This window comes from Octodon degus, unplaced genomic scaffold (assembly GCF_000260255.1).
Source record: "Octodon degus isolate 3935 unplaced genomic scaffold, OctDeg1.0 scaffold00400, whole genome shotgun sequence".
Taxonomy (NCBI): Eukaryota; Metazoa; Chordata; class Mammalia; order Rodentia; family Octodontidae; genus Octodon; species Octodon degus.
Window position 1 is genome coordinate 419,971 of NW_004524976.1, and position 22,661 is coordinate 442,631.

The following is a 22,661-nucleotide window of genomic DNA, read 5'->3' on the forward strand; positions in this document are numbered from 1 at the left end:
TTTATCATCAAATATGTTGCTCAGATTAACAGATATAATTATGTGTCTAAGTTACTCTTCCCTTGTTTCTGGCACAAATACCTGACATCCAAAATAAAGGAATGAAAGATTTATTCAGCTCACAGTTACTGGAAGTTTCAGTCCATACTCGGTTGGGTCCATGGCAGAGTGGCACAGGGCAACTGGCAGTAGTTCATGGTGGCGGTATAGAACAAGAAAGCAAACTCAAAAAATAGCAACAATGGCTACAGAGAGACAGTCTATCTCTCTGTCTCTCTTATATTCCATTCAGGCTATCCACCCCAGGTTGGGGGAATTACTCACACCATAATCCCAGCAGTACTCAGACCCATAATCCAAATGTTGATCACCGATAATCCCAATGGATCATGAGTTAATCTCAAACTCTTGAAGTCCCCACCCCATGACTGCGTGAAGCTGTGGGGGGACAACTAGATACAAAACATTATGCAAGGTTGGACACATGACTGAATATCACGGCATGCTTTCAAGAAATCTTAAATTTGTGTTCTTGTCTTCCTTTTTACTGATTTATTTATTTTTATTTTTTAATAATTTCATTGAGAAACAAAGAGAAATGAGACAGTTTCAAAACCAATTAGTAGGACAGTTTCAATAATTAATACATTGCATATTGTTGCCTTCTTAGTGGTTATTCATAGTACAAGATGCAGACATGACATCTTATCCAAACACTATTAGTATAAATCTTTCTACCCATTAAATTAAGAGAAAGTAGCTGCATTTCTATCCTATTTTGAATACACAGAAACAAAATGGTTGTCTTCCTTTTTTATTACCTTTTTCTAAAACATTTATTTTCATTAAAGACATTAATGAGAAACATTAGTATATTGTTGACTTTTGTCATATTCTTTTCTATTTTTGTTCCTACAACCATCTTGGCCTCAGAGAATGAGTTTGGAAAATCTCCCTCTCCCTTATGTTTTCAAAGAGTTTCAAAAGAATTTGTATTAATTTTTCTATAAATGTTTTGTAATATTCCCCAGGGAAGCTTTATTGTCCTGAACTTTTCTTTGATGCAAAATATTTTATTATGGAACTAGCTCATTCCTCATTACTGGTTTGTTCAGATATTCAGTTTCCTCATAATTCCTTCTTCAAAATATGTGTGTCTTAAGATTTGTGTGTTCTTCTAAGTACCAAATTTGTTTGAAAATAGATGTTCATAATAACTTCTGAAGATTCTTTACACATCTGTGACATCACTTGTGACATTTTTGTCTCTGATTTTATTTAATTTGAAACCTCCCCCCCTTCCTCTCTACCTCTCCCTCTCCCTCTCCTTGTTTGTGTGACTGTGTGTGTGTGGTTGTCTGTGTTTGTGTTTCTTTGGTGTGTTTGCATGTGTACCTCAATTCTGGCTATGGATTTTCAATTTTGTCCTTTTGAAAGAACCAGTTCCTTGTTTTAATGATATTTTTTGTATTGTTTTCAAATCTACTTCACTTATTTTTGGCTCTAGTTTTCATTTTTATTATAATTTCCTCAGCAGATTTGTACTTTATGAATTTCTTTGCAATTTCCATGTACTTATTGTTACTTATGAATTTCTAAGTCCCATAAAAAGAAATAGAATGAACAAAAATTGGAAATTATTTTTTTTTCTTTTTCTGGCTTTTATTAGTACATATTTTCACTAAATAATAATTCTCTCCAATTAAGGCACTATATGACACCCAGCTCAATATCATCATAGCCAGTTTCTTCTTGTCTCAAGGCCACTGGGGACACTGTCTCTTCTATGAAAGAGAGGGTGGCTTCTTGAGAGACTGAAGAGAGTTGCCTGAAATATTAAAGGACATTGTGGGTTTGAGGGATGGCAGAAGAATGGTGCATGGTGTGCCTGCAGAAGGAAAGATTAGTGTAGAAATGAGTGCTAGATACCTGTCTGGAGACAGGACTTGTCTAAAAGGCAAGACAAACCTGCCTCATACTGTCACTTTTTTAAGAGGGTCAGCAGTTGAGACTCGCTCTTGCTATTAAATTCAGCATGAAGTAGAACTCATTGTGTAGCACAGACCGGCCTTGAACTCACAGCAAGCCTAGTATCTGCCTGCCTAGGAAAGGAATTATAGGTGTGCACCATCAAGCCAGATTTCATACATTGTGTTGCCTGTTTTAAATAGACTCTTATCTTGATCTGAGTAATGGAAAAGAGGAGGGATAGTAGTGGCAAGGTAGGGAAAGAGACATCGGTGTTGTTTTCTACAGCAGGAAGGTATGATTCCTTAAGGAATGGACAGCAGATGACTCCTCAGTGTCTCACTAATAGAACATACTTGATCTCAAAGTATTCGTGAGAACAGCTGGAGTCCCCTTGCAAATGCTAAAAGAGAACAGTTCAACCTAATCCCATGATATCTTGCTCTTTATGGCAAGACATCTTTATACCCATAGTTGAGAATATGTGGCCTTATACATCAACTGAATAATGAAGAGAATTTGTCTCTTCCTCCAAGAAGAAATTTTATGATTCTCAAATTAAAGTCATTTCACACTGTGAATTAATTGTGCCCAATTTCAACTTCATAAACATGGTTATATCCTTCTTAAACACAATACTTATAGCTCATAGATGTAATTTACTTTACTACTAAAAAATTACAAATTCCTCACAATTTAAAAGAGACTATATAAATGGGGAATGAAATAAGAGCAAAAACACTGTTTCTGCAACTCATACTGTAGCAGAATCTCCCTGCCCACTCCATATAGAATAATTCAGTTGCCCAGCTGACAGTAGTGTTACAGGTTTAGTTGCTTCCATCTCTTAAAAAAGACTGGTCGTGGGCTGGCCAAATAGCTCAGTGGATTAAAGCACCTGCTTAATCCACAGGAGACACAGAGGTCATGAGTTCAATACTCAGCATGTTGTGCTGGTCCCATCCCCAGGACACACAGAGACAGTGTTAAACACTAGACATAATGGCCCATGCCTATAAACCCAGCACCTGGAAAGCTAAAAGCATGAGGGTTACCATGAGCCTGATCTGTGTAATGAGACCCTATAAATCCTGTACTACATTTTAAAAAACAAAAATGGCCACTCCATGCATAGCTGCAGACAATGATGCATTTTGTAAGAACAATTAAAGACAGCCAAGTACTCTCCTTCTCGCTTGCAGCCCCTTAAAACCTGCCTTCCTGAGCCTTTGGGGCCCCATATTTGGGAAATGATATTTATGTTGACATAAAATAAATATGCCACCAAATTCTAGGTGTCATTTCAGAATTTCTTCTTCCAATTACAATACAACATGTCTACATCTAATGTGTGGTGTGTATAACACAGACAATATAAACATTCTTTAAGAAAGGATAAAATAGCTACAACCAGGGATAGAAATGAGTGGGCATCATTGAAGTGCACAAGGGTATCCCAATTCTATTAGCAAAGGAATACTTATGATCAATGGGTTCAAAATCATCTTTTGCACAAATATAACTGGATTAGAGAAAGAATTGTCTACCCATCTGTCTGAAAATACCTGGCACCATCTCTTTCTTCTGGAACAAAGTTCCTCTCACTTCTCCCAAATGAAGAAGGAATTTCAGGAATAAGTATCTCTTCAACGTCATCATAACCACTGCCTGTGGAATCAACATGCAGCGCTGGAAGTTCTGAAAACAAAGATAAAGTGCAAAAGAAATCTATGTGTTGCATGAGGTCTTAAGTCATATCTAATGCAGAAATTGTAAATTAGGTTGTCCCAAAGTTGCACATTTGATCTTAATATTCTTACAAATTATGTAAATCTTCTAAATATTGCCATTTTTAAAATGAATAATTATTGAAATGTCCTCTCATACTGGAAAACAACAAAAATTCATTATGCTATGAGTTTTAGGTGATACTTCCAGGCTTATAGCACATGCCTGGGTGAGATCAGTACAAATCACTGGCTGAGGCACAATGAATGTGGACCAAAGAATTCCACCTACCATGTGCTCTCTGAGGTGGTGAAAGACACAGAGCAGTGAGGAGATGAAAACTTGGGCTTATATCACACAGACATGCATATCCACCAACCAAGTATGAATGACAACATCCATTACTACTGTACACCCTTAGAATCCCACACACTAAGAACGCTTCTGGTTATGTCCCCTCCTAGGAGCTGTCCATCTTTACCACTTGGAGAATATTGAGGGTAGTTATTCTTTGTCTCAGGTCCTTTGTAGAGAAAATCTCCTCCTAGGTAATAAGGATGGGACCTTGCATTTCATGTATTTGAAGGATTAACAAATATTTCACTCTCAATGCTCGCATAAACCACACAATGATTCAAACATCACTAGTTTAGAGTGAAAACCATTATTCTTAGTGTCATTCATGGCAAAGTTTTTGAGAGGTTTTTGTTCAAATTTCATTTTTTAAAACAGATTTTTCAATATAATAACACATCTTAGGTATGCTTGTGGCCCACTAGAAGTAGCTTTCGATATGAGAAGTAACTGCACTATTTCTTTCCCTAAGCTCTTAGAATAAGAAGATGGCAAAAAAAATTGTGGTTCAGACAAAAACGATGTTTCTGATCACAACCACAGCAGTATATTCTCCTCAAAGAGATGTCTCCTGCTCAACCTATCAGGCAAGAGAGGACATGGATTTGCTACCTGGGGCAGATTCATGATCTCCATCCTGCTCATTTTCTCCTGTGTAATAAAACAGCTTTGCTTGTGAGTCATCAGATACAGTTCCTGGTACGAGAAAACAAATCAGGTCAGGGGATAGCTGCATGGTCTAAGTGCCTGCCTGGAAATTGCAAGGACCTGATTTCAATCCGCAGGACTGCGTGCCATGCCTGGCTTTGGAAGTCTGGGCACTTGGTACTGGCCACTGAAACCAGGCACAGTGGTGCATGTCTGTAATCCCAGCACACAGGGGGCTAAGCAGGATGACCAGTACTAGTCCAAACTGCATAACAGGACTGTGTATCAAACAAATAAATAAATGAAAGATTTTATAAAAAGAAAAACAAATGAGACAGACACTTAGGATTGTGGGAGGATGGTTCAGAGAAAATCTTAAGGCTTTATACTTGTAGATAATACATTTGAAATTCCTCTCTTAGTAAGAGGCTGACCATGTACTGTGATCTAGTTTTCAACTATTATCCAGTGGCATGTGTGTGTACAGCTATGCCCTCAGTATTGTGCTGTACAAATGTGGCAGAAGCTTCAAGTGAGGTTGGTGGGTGGTTTTATGTTACTGGGGACACATGCTCACAAGGAGGTGCAACTTTGACCTTTCATTGACCTCTTTGCTTTCTGGAAATCATAATGTGAGAAACTTGTTCGACTATATACCTCACAGCAATGAGGCCATGTAGCCATGTAATGAAACATCTGAAGCTATAAGGCAAGATCAATATTTGTCCTTATAATTTGATTACCTCATGCATTATATTGTAGTAATGGAAAGACAATTAATACATCCTGTAAACTTGAGATAACAGTGGGTCTGTATTTGTTAAAGATATGCACACTGATGAGAAATTCATGAACAGAAAGGATGTGCAACACACCTGCTTTGTCCAGCAAATCCGTCTTCTCTGCCTTCACAAGGTACTCTATCTCTTGGTACAAGGCCTCATCAAAAGCATCTTCAGTGGTGAAGGCTGGAGAAATCAACATGTATTTATAGGCATATGTCTTACAACTAGAAAATCATTCTGTTTCCAAGTAATCCCCTTGGGGAAATCTCTGCACTGCCAGTATTCATTATTTAACTCTGTCATCTAAAGTGACATAAGTAGGTCTCATGACTCTAACTGTGTTATAGACAGTTCTACTGATATTTTTCAGTTACACTGTCATATTTGATAGCATATACACTAAATCCAAGTCCAAGCATTAAAGTCTTTTCAATCTTGAAGTTTATAATTCAGAAGATAATTTCTAAGAAAACAAGAAGTTAGTCATATCCACTTTTTTAAAAAGTCATAACTCATTCAGTCTTTCCCTACATACTTTCAAAATCAGCTTCTCCCTTAAACTCCACCTTGACGTCCTGCTCTCCATCTGCCCAGCTGCGTTCCCAAGATAATGAGCATCAGCACAAGAAGGATTCCCAGGATGATGCAGAGGATCTCATATAAGGAGAAGTTGCCAAGGACAGAGGCTGAGACTGTACTGGTACCTGAAAAGGAAAAATGACATTTAAAAAAGTCATAAACTCAGAGGAAAGCACTTATCTCAGTCCTCCACCAGCCCCAACTACAATGGATATACCTGCAGCCAAACATACCAACCCAGAACCCACACTAACCTGTGGCAACTATTGATTCAGTCTCACTCTAAGGGATTTCCCTAAGGCAATGCTGTTGAGCCATAGATGCCCTTTGCTGCTACAACTTAACAAATTCTATTGTTCCTAACATTTGATCACCAAGTCTACAGGAATTTTCTAAGTATGCCAGTATCCATAGTGAAGGTTGCTGAAAATCTGTACATCTCCTCTATTATAAGGCATAGAGCAAAAGAACCACTTACGTATAGGAGTGGAGAGAGCAGACTTTTTTTCACCTGATGAGAAGAGAGAGAAATTGGAGTTAGTGACCTTTGTTGACTGGGAAATAACCAGGTCACAACTACTATGGCTGCACATGTTTCTCTCCCACAAGTGAGGAGCTCACAGTGTAGCCTCTCAAGAGCCAAAGAATTAAGAAGAGGGCAGTCTAGGAAGGGCTCCTGGACACACAAACACACACACAAACACACACACACACACACACACACACACACACACACACTCCTACAGGCCCAGTCCATGCCCCTGACCCTACCACTCACCTGAGCACCTCACGCCTGCATCTTCTTCATGCTTGCAGTCACTCTGTCCCCAGGGATCCCTGGCACAGGCCCACAGGGAGGACTCCTGGCCCTGGCACTCCACATCATCCAGCCAGATGCTTCCATTTCCAGGGCCAAATGCAGCTTCTCCCAGGGCTTCCAGGGCAGGACCACAGCCCAGCTGCTGACACACCACCTCGGCCTCTGCCAGGCCCCAGGAGTCATCACACACTGTACCCCAGGAGCCTTCATGCCACACCTCCACTCTCCCTGAGCATTTGCTGTCACCACCCATGAGCCGCAGCTTGTCTCTGTCTGTAATGACAGCAAGATCTGCTCTTACTGCCCAGGTGGAGGGAAGGAGCAGCCTTCCCTGAGAAGTATGAAGGAGAAAGGGGGGTGAGATACCTGTGCAGGGGCCAGAGTCCGGACAGCTCTTGGGTCTTTGCCCTGCAGGAACAGAGTAGGGTAGCCTGGGTTAGGGAAGACTGGGCTGGTCCTAAAGCTCCCATGCTCAGGCTATATGAAAAAAAAAGTTAACAAATGCTTTTGTTTTATTCAACAGTCAAACATATGGAAGAAATTTTTCACTGACTTGCTTTGCATTTAAATTTGTTGTTAAGGGCTAGCAAGATAGCTCTGTGGACTAAGTGTCTACTTATGCAAGTACAGAGACAGAGTTCAATACCGGCACCACATGTCATGCAGGCCCCACCCACAGGTACACTGAGCTGGCCACCGAGAGCCAGCTTGGTGGTGTACACTGATAATTCCAGAACTGGGGAGTCTGAAACAGGAGCACTATGAGTCCAAGCTGCGTGGTAAGCAAATTTTAATTTTTTTTTAAATTTGCTGTTAAAATTCCTTGAAATATGTCACATAGTGTTAATAGGACATTCCATTTCTCCTGTCAAAGTACTCTTTCTGTCCATTGGTTGACTCAGCATAAGTCACCAAGTTTTTATCACTCTTTTTTAATGTTGTGAGGAATGGTTTGATAATTTTTCATTGCATAAAATATGCTGAAAATAATTCTGTTGAATTCTAGTTAATAAGTGGGATAAGGGAAATGTAAATTAATGTTGACAACTTGTAATATTAAACATTATTACATAACACAAAAGTAACTTGCATTCATTATTTCACATAATTTTTATGTAAAACTATGAACCAAGAATAACAGAATGATTTTTATATTATTTTGATTGTGAGTACATGAATTTTATTACTTTTTTCATTTTTTAACAGAATGATTTCTATTCTTTAACCAGAGTAGGAATGGGAGTCAGAGGATGATAGGTATGTAGGCAACAGCTAAGTTGAGCAAGAGAAACATTTGCTCAAAATTGAAAAGTACATATTCATTAAGTGTAAATAACACATGAGATGACACAAAAATAAAATAGAAAAAATTACAGAAAACTGAAATGCATAGAAATATATGTAAATGCAAAACAATACAGAGAGGCCTGTTCACCTGCTCCATGGATCCCTTTCCAGCAAGAGCCTAGGCCCTGTGTGTGTGTTGGGGATAGGAACCTGCCAATTCCTTGCCCACTCTCCAGATCCCTCTTCAGACAAAGCCTAAGCACAGCGTGTATGTGTGACCTTTCACCTGCTCACCATACCGCATTGCAGTCTGAACCCAGACCCATCATATGTGTGTGTGGGCTTCATTAAGTGCTCTCTGGATACCTTTTGAGCAAGGGCTCAGGACTGGTGTTTGTGGGTGACCATCTGTACACTCGCCTAAATCTCTTCCATCAGACAAGTCTGGTGTGGAACCCTGTGGCGAACTCGCTGCATAGAGGCTAGGGCCCAGACCCACCCAGCACATACAGGAGAGAAAGATCATGCCAGAGTGCTGTACTGGGTTTACTTTGATGGGCTGCAGCAGGAAGAAGCATAGCGCAGCAGCTAGACTTATGCCAAGCCCATGTGGATGAGTTTGAACTTGGTAGATCCAGACACAGTAAGAGGAGACACTGCTAGACTGTGATCTATGTGAGCATCCTCTCTTTCTCTCTTGATCAAGACAGGTGACAGCAGGTAACTGGGGTGAACTGGCCTGCCTGGAAGACCACAGGTACATCTAAGGGAGGTGATCAGACAGAACTTAGGGGAACTAATTTAAATACAGATTCCCAATTTAATATCTACTTTGCTACACAGACATAAAGTTTGCCTTCACGGTCTAAAATATAAACCCATTAGCTACAAAAAAAAACTCAACTGGTAAATATCACTAACCATTATTGGTGTTCTTAATTGTGGTTCTGTAAATACAAAACTAACTGCCTTAACCTCACAATCCCTCTTGGGTAATAATATTGGTACATGCTAAGGTAATAAATCCAAAAAAGCTCTACAAAAAAGGTCAGAGGACAGTGCTATACAAAATCACAAAGAGAAGGAGCAAATTAAAAACATTAGTGTCCCAAAATTTAAAGACCCAATTCAGAAATGGGCATCCAAGATGAAAGCACACTTATCACAGGATGAAATTAAAAAAGCAAATAAATATATGAAAAAATGCTCCATATCACTAGACATCCATGAAATACAAATTTAAACATCACTGAGATACCATCTTACCCCAGAAAGAATGGCTATCATAAACAAATCAACTAACAACAAATGTTGGAGAGGCTGTGGGGATAGAGGAACCCTTCTGCACTGCTGGTAGGCATGTAGACTGGTGCAAACATTATGGAAATCAGGGTGAAAACTCTAAAAATCTAGGACTGGAAATCCCATTCAAGCCAGCTATCACCCTACTAGGAATTATCCCAGAGGAACTGAAAGCATCATATCATAGTGATATAGGTGCACCTATGTTAATAGTAGCTCAATTTGTGATAGCCAAATCCTGGAAACAAGCAAGATGCCCATCACCAGAGTAATGGATGAAAAAGATGTGTATTTTTATATAATGGAGTTATTACTCAGCTATAAAGAATGATAAACTCAAAGCCTTCATATTTAAGTGGATTCCACTTGAATATATATTCATAAGTGAAATAAACCAGACCCACAGTGTAAATATCATATAGTCTTCCTAATATAAGCACTCAAAAGAAGAAATACAGATAGAAAGGTATAACACATTTAAAAGGAACATGAGAACTTGAGGATTAGACAATGGAGAGGGCAAGGAGAAAAGATAGGAAACATGACAGGGGCAAAGCTGGGTAAGACAATGATCCTGGGAACTATCAGCAGGTTGTTGAAATTAGCAGTTACTTGGTAGGATTCTCACCTTAACTAACTATATATGCTGATAACTGTGAACTGAGTGAGTGCACTAACGATAGCAATGTGTAATAGCAGGGTCATACTTGGAATGCCTGTCACTCTGGTCTTATAAATGCGTACTTCTTTTCATGACATATCAAGTAAATGTCTCTCAAGTATGTTTTTTTTCAAAGGGTTAATAAATGAAAAAAAAACAACAAAGACAAGAAAAAAAATGTCACAGGACTGTCTTGCTACAATGATGTATATAATTAGATTTCTAAATTTCTGTGTAAAAATATGTAATTGTTTATTCATATTTTTTAATATTTTTTATTTTTAATTCTTTTTCCATATTATGTAGAGACTGAAAGTTGTACATATCAATACTTGATGGAAAATACATGTTCCACTTATGCCTAAGATCTTTGATATTCAGACAGAGAGTAAGGTTAACCCCAACTGCATGTGTTGTAGGGTAATAATGAGCTTCTCTTCTGGAGAGTTAACAACCTAAGTTTAAAGACCAAAAATTAGAGAAAAAGAAGGGCTGCAAGGACAGCCAACATTTTGGCAAAAGCTTCTCAAGGTCAGTGAGGACTCAGGACATAGGAGAACCTATACTGTAACATCGTTTAACTCATTTGTGTCCCAATTTTCTGATCAATGAGATTATGGGGCCACAGAGGAATGTAATCAATGACGTAGAGTGTGCCTAAGGAGTCACATGGAGAGAAAATACTGTCTCAGGCTTTCACAGACAGAAAATTTGTCAAGCAATGGCTGTGACACATCCACATAGCTTACACTGACAAAGGATCGACAAACTGCGGTGCAAATTTTGAGATAAGTCCTGAGGGGATATTAATGACCTTGTCAGATACAAAAGTTACATATATTGTATATAAGTCTTGCTTTATTTTGGTGTTAACCATTCAGTAGAAAAGTGTAGAAATGAGATATGAAAAGTGAAGCCACGTTAATACGCTGAGCTGTGGAAGGCTCAAATTAACAGATTTGGACATTGCTAGTCCTATGGAAAATTCACTACTATTAGGGACTACTGGACCATATTGGAATATTTTGCTGAATTCACACACCTACAATATTTAAATGACAATGGAATAATCTTTTCTGACCAAACTAAACAAAAAAGTGGATACAAGTGAATGACCACTTTTGTATCTATATATTGAAATTAAGGTAGATATACAGCTACTTTCTCTTAATTCAATGAATAGAAAGATTTGTTCCAGTAATGTTTATGGATAGGATATCATGTCTGCATCTTGTACAATGAATAACCACTTAGACAACGATATGCAATGTAACAATTATTGACACTGTTCTTCTAATAGGTTTAGAAACTGTCTCATTGCTATTTGTTTCTTAATAAAATTATCAAAAAATAAAGTTAAATTTAAAAATAATTATTGTAACTGTCTAACTAACCTGTTTTGAAACTGTTGCATTGACATTTTATCTTTTTTCTTATTAAAATGAATAAAATTTTTTAAAAAATATAAAGAAACCAATCACATAAAGAGTACCAATGCTAAAATACCATAATTGGTATATATTTCCCTAATTATCCTTTCAAGGATCCTAGATTACCTCTGATCCCAGTAATAAAGACCTCTGTTAGGTGCTTCTCACTCTCAGGACTGGAGATCTCACTATCTCTCAAGGAATGGCTTCTTATTGCAAGAAATTTATAACCAACCTGTGGCCTTATTGTTAAATATCCCTTCAACATCCACATGGCAAGTAAAGGAGAACAGAAGATAGAAAGAGAGAAAGCATTGTCTTTGAAATATTTATCATAATATCCTCTCCACTTGAGTCTGGATCCCACTCATACTATAACATTTAAAAAATTAAAGCTGGATAAGAGAAATAGAGACAGAGACAGATGGACAGATGGACAGACAGATACAGACAGAGAGCATGTAATGGAAAAAATTAAAGAATTGTTGAAGGAAGTTGAACCATGTTAAAATGCACAAGTAGGATGGAAGAACAGAATGAGATATAATACTTTCCAATCTTGAAGTTTTGATGGTTCAATAAGTTTGAACTATGAACCAATGAGATCTGCTATACTCATCTCAGACTTCAAATATCTTAGAATTAAATGTGCATGCTATGAAATCTTACTGTTTTTGTTTTTGTTTTTGTTTTTGTTGTTGTTGTTGTTGTTGTTGTTGTTGTTGTTGCAGAACCAGGGATTGAACTCAGGCCCTTGAGCTTGCCAGGGAAGCCCTTATTCCACTGAGCCATCTCCCTGGCTCTTACTGATTTTTTAACAACACAACGTGCTTCACCTTTATAGACGATTCATAAAAAATAGAATGTTTTACGCCAAGAAATGAAAAGCCAATTGAAAATTACCAGTACTAGAAAGTAATATTACAATTTCTGTTTCAATATATACATATTGTGATCTGACAATATATCTATTGGCAGCCAACATAGCAGCAAGATTAGCACATGTTCAAAAACATATATTACAAGATTGTTTGTAAGGAGAAAAATTGAAAACAATTGGAAATAAAAGGAAAACCATTTTATAAAATACAGTACTTATATATTGTGAATGTAGTCTTAGGCAGTTGCTTTGCCACATGATGTAGATCTACCTGAAGGATTATGCATAACAATTTGCTTATTGACAAAAGCCAATCTAGAAATATTATTTATGATATAATCCCAATATTATAAAAACAAGTAGAAAGACATCATAAAGCTGTTCTTTTAATCAGTAGAGAGTAATATCTTGCTTCATAAACCTTTAGTTTGCAAATAATTTGTTTCAAGCAGAAGTGTTTGGTAACACTTTGTTTTTGTTTGCAAACTCTGCACTGTGATAGTCATGCCCTCAGCCATCTTTCACACACACACAATGTAGCCATCTTTTACAAACTTGTAGAACAAATAAAACCCATGAACCAAAGTGTCACTGGATAAGTTGGGATATCTTTGTACAAAAATGGAGGATCTCGAAAATGATCATTATCATTTAATGATCCTGTCACAGGAATGTGACTAGACAGGGGGCAATGTGCTATGACTGACTTTCTTTTTTCATTTTTATATGCTTTCCTTGATACAAAAAGAAATAATGTTTCCAGTGAAATAAAAAGGAAATGTTTACTTTCTAAGCCTAAAACAAATTAATGGAAGAACACAATTTTTTAGCATCCAGCATGTGAAAATACACCAAGTGCAGGTGTTGCCATGGCAGGGCAGAAAGAGGAAGGCAGGCTCCAGCATTCTCTATGCCTCCAATGTTCTTTTCCAGACAGCATTAAACAGTCCTGCACACCTCATATGGATGAGCCAAGTTTATGTTATTTATACTCAGAATAAACCTAAAATGACTGAATTCTACTAATCAGTGGGAGTCCCATCACTTAGAGCAATTCAGAGTCCCTTTCCTTATTCTTACAAAAACCTGAGGAGTCTAACAAGCTGGCTACATATCTCCCTGCATTTTCTCTAAATAAGCTAATTACAGAAACTTGAGACATATTTTCCAACTATTTTGGTTCCTGTGATACCCAAGGATTTGTGTCAATGTCACTTCTAAATGCAGGACAACATCTCACACAATATATTGTAATATAATATTACACCAACTTGTAATGGAAATGAATATATTTCTAGCATTGAAAAAAGAAGATGTTATAGAAGAAAAAGAGCACAAAAGAGGTAGTCAGTGAATTCTGTTGAAGAGTGATCTTAGACACTAAGAACAAGTGATGTTTCCTGAACACAGATGGCAGGGAGATAGAAGGAGATATTTGTTGAGAAAGGGAATATAACTTACTGTTCAATCAGAGGGAGAGCAAAATGGAGAGTGTAGGTGAGCTGAGCCTAAGTACTAGGGAATACTCATGACATTAGCTGAAATGAGACTGCAGCAAAAAGGAAAACTTAGAGACAGGGATTGTGTGTGTGAGTGTGTGTAAGTGTGTGTGTGTACGTGTGTGTGTGTGTAAGTAAACATTGTACATGGCAGAACAAATTGTACATGCTCATTAGATATTTAAGTGACAATATGAATTAGCAGTAAAATGCATAAGGTTGGAATTCAGGATAGAGTTAGGCTTTAAGGGCTTATAACTGTGAAGTTAACTGATGATAACCTCTAAGTCCATGGACCTCAACACAGTCTCATAGGAAAAGATTGTAGGTATAGATCAGCAGACTATGGGGCAGATAGAAGAGCAGGTCTAAATCCAAAATGGGAAAAAAACAGTAAAACTTCAGTAAGACAAAATGAGAAGAGCATTCAATAAAGTAAAGTAACATTAAAGAGGGACAAAGAAAGGAAAACTTTTACTAGTTGACTGCTGACAGAAGGCAAGAGGCACCAGAGGCAAATTTGTAGATTTGTTGAGAGAGTTTGAAGCTGAAAATTTTACCCCCCCAAGAAGTTTGAGGCAAAAGCACCATTTAAGAGTGGATGCTTGGCTTAAAGAAGCAATATGCAAAAAACAGGGAATGTAAAGAAAAAGACCATTCTTTGGTAAGCACACACATCAGAGAAGCATACAAGAAATGAAATATAGTGAGAAATGGACATCAGAGACTAGACCCATGAATTAAAAAGTACTGTATGCTGCTTATACATCAAAAGATAATTGCACAACATGTGGGCATTATTCAATAGTCCTTTCTGCAAGTCTAATATTGGCTAGTAAATGCTAGGTGGATGATTTTAATTCTCTTTTAAATTTATTTTATTTTATTTATTTATTTATTTATTTATTTATTTATTTATTTATTTGGCAAAACAGGGGATTGAACTCAGATCCTTGTGCTTGCCAGGGAAATGCTTATTCAATGAGCCATCTCTCCCACCCCAATTTTAATTCTTTATATTTCACAACAAAAGATAAGGAATGGAAGTTGTGTGTAGTTTTCCACTAGAAAAATGCTTCTAGTGTTGAATGATCTTCTCCAATGCCACGTAGAGACATATGAAAAAATATGATCCAGAGAAAATTGGTCAGAACAAAGATAAGGTAGAGATGAAGAAATTATGTCTTAAGGAGAATAAGAAATAAAGAAAAACAAAACAAGATCTCAAAGGTACCCCACCCCCTGTTGTTCAATGATGTAGTCATAGACTGAGATGGAATAGAAGGAAGATGCTTAAGGAATGAGAAATTCAATGCATTGAGAGGCTAGCATGTTGTCACTGTTGTATTTAATTGTAGGCGGTGTAGTGTTTTCAGAGAACAGTTTGATCAGAACATGGAATGATGGGAATATTTCAGTTGTAAAGAAATTGGAAGATGACACACTTGAAATTCAGGCAAGGCACCATGGAATACACTGTGTGAGGTGGGGAAAGATACAGTAATAAAATGAGAAACACTTGTTTGGTGAAGCTACATTTTAGAAGTTTAGGACTCCTGTAAAAGAAACTTAATGTGAAATTATGGAGAAGCCAGTTCCCCAACTTTCCCCCAGTTCCTTGTGATGAAGCAGAAAACACCAACAACAAATAAATGTGTCTGCAGTAGGATTGTTATGATATGAGGCTTAAAAAAAAATGCCACTCTCTGTTACTTCCATTTTACATAATCTTGTGTCATTCTCACATGCTCCTTGCACTCTGGCTTTGACAGAGTTGTTTAGCATCTTAGAGACACAGTATTTCCCCATCAGTATTTACGCTGACTAAGTGATCTCTACAATCTTCTTTGAAGGAAGGCTAATCACCTTTCATGGTTTAACCTAAACATAACTTCCTTTATTCATTTATGGATAAAAATAAAGAAGAGTAAAATTTTAAGCATTCACTGCTCTTTTCAAAAAAAGAAAAAAGAAAGAAACCAGCAGTACAGTTACCAAATATCCTTCATATAAACATAAATATATTTTTCTCTTCTTTCCTTTGTCGCTTTTCTCCTCCCAGTTTTTTAACCAATGTTGCACATTCATACCTGATAACCTAAATAACTAATTTGACTTCTAATAATTTTTTCACAATTTTGTATTTTTTAAAAATAAAATAAAATAAAATAAAAGAGGGATCAACTAGACTTAGATTTCCAAATCTGATCATACTGTACTAGAAGGTTTCGCACTTGTATTTAATTTTTTTTCTAGGCTCAGCTTACACGTTCGAATTAAATGAGCATCATAATGCTCCACAGCAATTTTCTTTTGAGGATGAAATATCACATATGAAAAGCTTAACAGAATGGTAGCAGATTTTAACTGATTTATATAACTAAAGTTTGACATTCCACCCAGCTGACTGACTCAAGAATAGAGATATACACAAGGAAATAATAGATCACCTGCACATGTGATATGAGCCTCGTCCTTTGGAAGGCAAGACCTGGAGTTCCAAGGGTCAGAAGGACACTGCCAGAGAGAAACATCAGTTTTCTGACACTGGATTCCATCCACCCAATGGGGTCTAGAGCCTTCTCTGGTAGAAACAGAAGGGTTGAGGGTCCCGCTGTCCCCACAACCAAGATGTCTACAGATCACTGACAAGGTCATGTCTTCCATGGGGCTGCGGCAAACACTTCCCCAGGTCCCATTGTAGAAAACCTCCAGCCAACCAGCACACTCCTGGTCCTCGCTCACCACTCTGAGGGCCAGGAACTCTGCAGAAAGCAGAAAGGACACAGTGAGGAGTCAATACTTAGTGCTCTACTTTTTCTTTAAACCTAAGTGGTGAATGTTTATTGCTATTCTGCTTACAAAGTTCTCACTCTGTGGAAAGACTGAAACTTCTATCTTGTTACCCATTTGCAAACTTCTACAGATGGCTCAGTAGAATAAGCACTTGCCTGGCAAGCTCAAGGGCCTGAGTTCAATCCCTGGTTCGGCAAAAAAAAAAAAAAAAAAACCTTCAACCTGTCTTCCTTTTTCTGCTAGAATGAGTCATGGACAATGAGTAGGAACCTGAACCTAGGTGATCTGAAGTGAGGAAAGTTAAATTTTATTTAATTAATTAACATCACACAGACCATGTGAAAAAGAAAGTAGATGGTCACCAGAGAGCAAGCAGAATGGTGGAGCCTGCAATTTTTGCGCTTTCTGATCCTTGTAGCCTATCGATGTTGCCTTACACAACAAAAAGGCTCTGCAACCAGGATTAAATTAGGGATCTTTTGGTGGGCGAGATAGCTCAGTGACCTAAGCAACTGTCTGACAAGTGCAAGGTCCCAAATTTGATCCCCAGTACCACATTCCATGCTAGCCATGAAACTGAGAGTGGTGGATCATGCCTGTAATTCCAGAACAAGAGAGGTTGAGACAGGAAGATCATTATGAGTCCCACCTGTATAGCTAGACCCTGTATCAAGATTAATAATAATAATAATAATAATAATAATAATAATAAGGATCTTTTCATAGCACAGTTATGTTGGATTTTATAGAATTACCCAGGTGGGCCTTAACAAATCATCTCATTCAAACTAATCATCTCAGGGTTGGCCAATAGCTCAGCAGGTTAAAGCATCCATTTAGCAGATGCAGAGACAGGGATTCGATTCCCGGCATGCAGAGCCCACTCTGCTCCCAGAGCTCACTGAGAGGACAATAGAGACTGGGCATGGTGGTGTGTGCCTAAAATCCCAATGTTTGAGAGGCTGAATACAGGAGGATCACTATGAGTCCAATCTGTGTAGTGAGATCTTGTAGGCCCTGTAAAAAAAAAAAAAAAAAAAAAAACACTAAGCATCTGATTAGAACTGTGTTCTGAAAAAAGATCACCTTCCCAGGTCTGTCAGAAGGAGATGTGACCATGGACATATGGCTCTCCATTTGCAATATATTTGGTTTGAAGATGGAAGGAATCAAGATTTAAGGAATGGCAACAACTTTTAGAATCTGGAAAAGGGAGGAAACTACCCTTTGTAAGCTGTAAGAAGAATGTAGTCTTACTGACACCTTGCTATGAATCTAAGCTGGTAAAACTGGACATCTACAAGACTATAAGATAATCAATTCTGTTGTTTGAAGCCACTGATGGGTGTTAATATATTATAGCACCAATAGGAAAGAAAGAGTGTGGGACTTTGGGATTCACACCCAGAGGTAACTGAGGGGTGAGTCGTGTGTTCAGGTGGGCTCTGTAGAAAATGAGAGTATTGAGAGAGCTGAGAAGGAAGGAGCAGAACTTCAGCTGATGCAGGAGGAAGTCAGGACTCTCATCTTCTGCTCTCCTACAAAAACAGGCCCTGGAAGGAGCCTCCGCTCTTTCAGCTCTTTAGGCAACAGTTCCAACATAACCATAGGGCTCAGACAGCACCCTGGAGACCCTCCCTCTCCATCCAAGACAGGACTGTGTGAGCACAGACCTGAGCAGATGACCCCTGCATCCTCCTTGTGCCTGCAGTTGTGCTGTCCCCAGCCCTGGGAAGGGCACTTCCACACGTGGGACTCCTTTCCTGTGCATTTCAGCTCATCCAGCCAGATGTCCCCTGATCCCTGCCCAAAATGAGCAGACACCGTGGCATTGAGGGCCACTCCGCAGCCCAGCTGTCTGCACACCACGTGGGCATCGCTCAGGTCCCAGCTGTCATCACAGATGGTGCCCCAGGATCCCTGGTGCAGGATCTCCACTCTCCCTGCGCAGCGACTGCCCCCATCCATAAGGCGTAGCTGTCTGCTGTCTGAGGAGAGACAGAGTCAGGTCAGTGATGCTGACATGGAAAGGAGCAGGCTCTGTCCTGGGGATGTCCTCACCTTTGGAGTTTGTAATCAGGTTATTTGAGGCAGCAGAGCCTTCTGGGTCAGAGAGAGAGTCATTGCCCTGGGGTAGCAGCTGGGTCTGGTTTCCTGCAGAGAAGGTGAGAGAACAAAACTCTGAGTTACACAAATGACGCTCTAGTGCTGGCATCTGGGATGGCATCCATGATATAGGAGCAATTATTTCCTGTCTTCAGAGCTCATTTTCTGAATAGAAATTTCTGTTTCTGCCTATGTCTGTTTTAAGGTTAAATGATCCTATCAGCCATCTCTTTTTACTATTCATTCAGAAATGTTTTATTATTTGCAGAATTAAGGCTTCTGCTAAATAGTATGCAGAAATACATAAAGCAAGTAAAGACCAACATAGTTAGTAAGAGGTAGAAAATACATAGTTAGTAGAGGTAGAAAATATAACACACTAATATTGGCAAATGTGATTTTGAAATGATTATAAAATTATTGCAACATTTTGTAGATCTCATATCCATTAGGATAAAATACATGAAAAATAAATTTGAAAACACATCAAAGAGAACTTTTATTCCTAGTACAATACTGTACAAATAATGGTAACACCAGAAACATAAAAGTGTCAATCATGAAGGCCCATGTTGCAATCCTAGGATTCCGGGGGCTGTAATATTAGGATTATAGTGAGTTTGAGGCCAGCCTAGGCTACATGCTAAGTTCAAGGCCAGCATGAACTATATAGTGAGACTTTGTCTCAAAAATAAATAAATACTTAGTAAAAATTGTCTAAAAGTCCTGATAGTAATTAAAAATCTAACCTATAAATAATCTCCAAATTCATATGTAAGGTACATCTAATCTCATTCAAAATACTACTTTCATTTTTGGTGTTAACTATGACAAGATGATGCTAAATGGTATGCAGAAATACATAAAACAAGTAAAGACCAACATAGTAAGAAAAGCAGTACAATTAGAGTAAGAAAAGCAACACAATTAGTTTTCTTACAATTAGTAAGAAAAGCAACACATACTTAGTAAGAAAAGCAACACAAAAATTCACTGAAGTTGCTCATATGTACTATAATGTTAAGGCAATGGAAAAGGCACGATATTGGTTCAAGGATCAACAGATGACAGAGTGACACAGAACAGACTATAGGAACAAACTCAGACACAGTGGAACTCAGTTTATGACACAGGTGGCCTTAGTGTGGGGAGAAGAATCTCTACAGGGAAGGATTCTGAGTAAATTGGATGCAAAAAAATGACATACAACTTTTCCTCAAACCAATACATAATACCCAATATAATTCCCAGAAAGGCTGAAAAAGAAGAAAATTAATATATACCTTAGTGTGCTTAAGATAGCTTTTGAGAATATGTCTGCCATTTTGGGCCAGTTTTCTTCAATGCAAAGAAAGTGCACTCAGTGTATAGGTAGCAGTTCAAAAATTGTGTTGAAATTTAAATTAAGAATTAGAGTTGCATATGGTAGTGCACATTTAAGCCCTAGCCATCAGGAGGATAAAGCAGATTAATTGCAAGTTAAACCCCAACATAAGCTACTAAGTGAGGTCAAAGCTAGTTTGGACTACACAGTAAAAACATATCTCAGAGAATATGCAACTAACTGTATTCAACAAAGGTCAAGGCCCAGGCAATTTATATCACTATTGTTTGTAACACTTATAATCCACAAGCTACTCAGATCTCTGCCATCAGTTGATAGGATAAGTTCATGCACATGTGCACACTCTTGAATATCCAACAAGAGTGAAGTTCTGCTGCAAACAAGAGAATAGGTAAATTCCAAAACATAGGTGAATTTCACATATGAATTCATTCAATGAAATTAGAAACAAAAGAAAAATCTAATGGATCATTTTGCATAAACATCAAATCTGACCAAAATATTTCTGGTTAGCAGGTTATAAAATGGCTCCCTGTGCAGAAAAGGAGAGCATTGCATGTCTGGTGGGATGTTCAGTTGAATTCTGGGAGTTACTAACATTGTTTGCTGATCTACACTGACATGCTTAACAGTATCACATACACTCTTACACATTATTCTTAAGAACTATATGGCCCAGTGTGTTGGTTGACACCTATAAGTGCAGCACTCAAGAAGCTGAGGCACAAGAATCCCCATGAGTTTGAGGCCAGCCTGAACTACATAGACCTGGTCTCAAAAAATTAGTAAATAAATAACAGTGTCTAAGAATGCCTTTAAAAATCTTTTCACTAACAGTCCTTTATCTGACCTGAAAGAGGAATAACCATAATTAACTATAGAACATTTCACTTTGGAGTCAGTTCTCCCTGCTTTCTGCCGTGAGACCTGTTACTCCAAGAGAATCTCAAGACCCATTCACCCTGACTGCTCTCTCACCTGAGCAGACCACTGAGGCCGTGTTCCCATGAGCACAGGGAGGAACACCGAGGGCCATCACAGGGCAATTCCACAAGAAGGACTCAGTCCCTGAACAGTGGAAGGTGTCTCTCCTGAGCTCACCACCTCCTTCCACAAAGTATGCTCCTCCTTTTGGGGTGGAGATGGCAACTCCACAGCCCAGCTGGCGGCACACAACATCTGCATTGGCCATACTCCAGTGAGAGGCACAGAGCATTCTCCAGCCCACAGAGGTGTTCAGCTCCACCTGGCCCTCACACTGAGAGGTGCTGTTTTTCATGAGCCGGACTTCAGTGAATTCTGGGAGGACAAAACAGGTTTTCAGCAACATTTTTTATTCTTCTTACTTACAGGCTTTCCAGAGAGGTTAAAGCCTACCTCTTAATCTCACCTGAACAAACAATTTCAACAGCTCCACCATGTTGGCAGCTTCCTCCAGGACAAGGTGCTCTGGGGCAGAGCCAGAGCTCAGGCTCTTGCCCCTCACACTGGAACTTTTCACCCCACACCTGCGGAATGACCTCTCTAAAAGGCACATCCCTCATGACAGACACAGCTTTGCCACACTCCAGTTCTGCACAGATGACTTGGGCAGTGACAAATGTGAAGTTCCTATCAAACACTGGAATCCAGTCTCCTCCAGGATTCACTTCCACTCGGCCTGAGCAGGGTCCTCCTCCTCCAGCCAGGCGCACAAATCCTAGGGAATTTCCACAAGCAAATAAGTGTCTTGGTTTGGAAATAGAATCTAACACTTCAGAAGCAATGAATTAAAAGCTTTTCTTTGATTTGCTTCCAAGGATTCAGTGTGAGAAAATTCAACATTTGTTGTAAGAATGAAACCTCCATAAATGCATACTTGAAGCAAATTTAGAAGATATTTGTAGAGCCAGTTCAGAATGACTGAATGCTATTGTATGATACAATAGTTCTTATCATGTCTTATCATGTCTTGACATTGATAAGAACATGTTATCCTGTGACTTAAAAGGATGAATTTCTGTGTGTCCCTCAGTATTTCTTCATAATTTAAATTTACATACCAAAAAGATATATGAAATGGAGTAACACTGAAGGAGAAGGTGATTTATTGTGACTAAAATGATGAGACTTTTAGACCATACTTTCTATTACTGAAGATAAAAAGAAAATTTAGAACCTGGATCAGAAGTGTTCAAAACATGTTTATCTTCTTTTTCTGATTTGTTTGTCTTGTTTGTAAGGAATATTTTGTTATCAATGAGTAGTTTGAGAAATTATGAGACAGCTCATGAAGATGACTAAGAGGGAATTTCCAATATGATCTCAGAGATCTAGGGAACAAGCTGGTTACAGAAATTTCGTGTAACAACATTTATACTAAAGAAGTTTGTTGTGAGGTTGGAACTCACAGTGTTGCACCTGTTAGGCTACTGCTTACAATTAAGGTTGGCCCAGTCCTAACAAAAAGTTCACCAGAGATTTCCTTTATTTT

General features: G+C 38.4%; 1 protein-coding gene and 1 long non-coding RNA gene across 2 annotated transcripts in view; both read right to left on the reverse strand.

Moving 5' to 3' along the window:
• The window catches only part of LOC101588615 (antigen WC1.1-like), a 343,741-nt gene that overhangs the window by 306,989 nt on the left and 14,091 nt on the right, over window positions 1-22,661 (reverse strand). Inside the window, exons 4-9 of the mRNA XM_023708573.1 lie at window positions 21,579-21,887; window positions 21,167-21,487; window positions 18,799-18,891; window positions 18,411-18,725; window positions 16,392-16,706; window positions 7,249-7,290 (exon numbers count right to left, since the gene is read on the reverse strand). Of these exons, the coding sequence (XP_023564341.1) occupies window positions 7,249-7,290; window positions 16,392-16,706; window positions 18,411-18,725; window positions 18,799-18,891; window positions 21,167-21,487; window positions 21,579-21,887 (1,395 nt within the window). The remainder of the gene's footprint in view (window positions 1-7,248; window positions 7,291-16,391; window positions 16,707-18,410; window positions 18,726-18,798; window positions 18,892-21,166; window positions 21,488-21,578; window positions 21,888-22,661) is intronic.
• Window positions 4,687-6,181, reverse strand: LOC111814664. Its single transcript, XR_002819585.1, has 3 exons — window positions 6,050-6,181; window positions 5,574-5,666; window positions 4,687-4,746 (listed from the first exon to the last, which is right to left on the reverse strand). It is a non-coding gene; the product is annotated as an uncharacterized LOC111814664 (long non-coding RNA).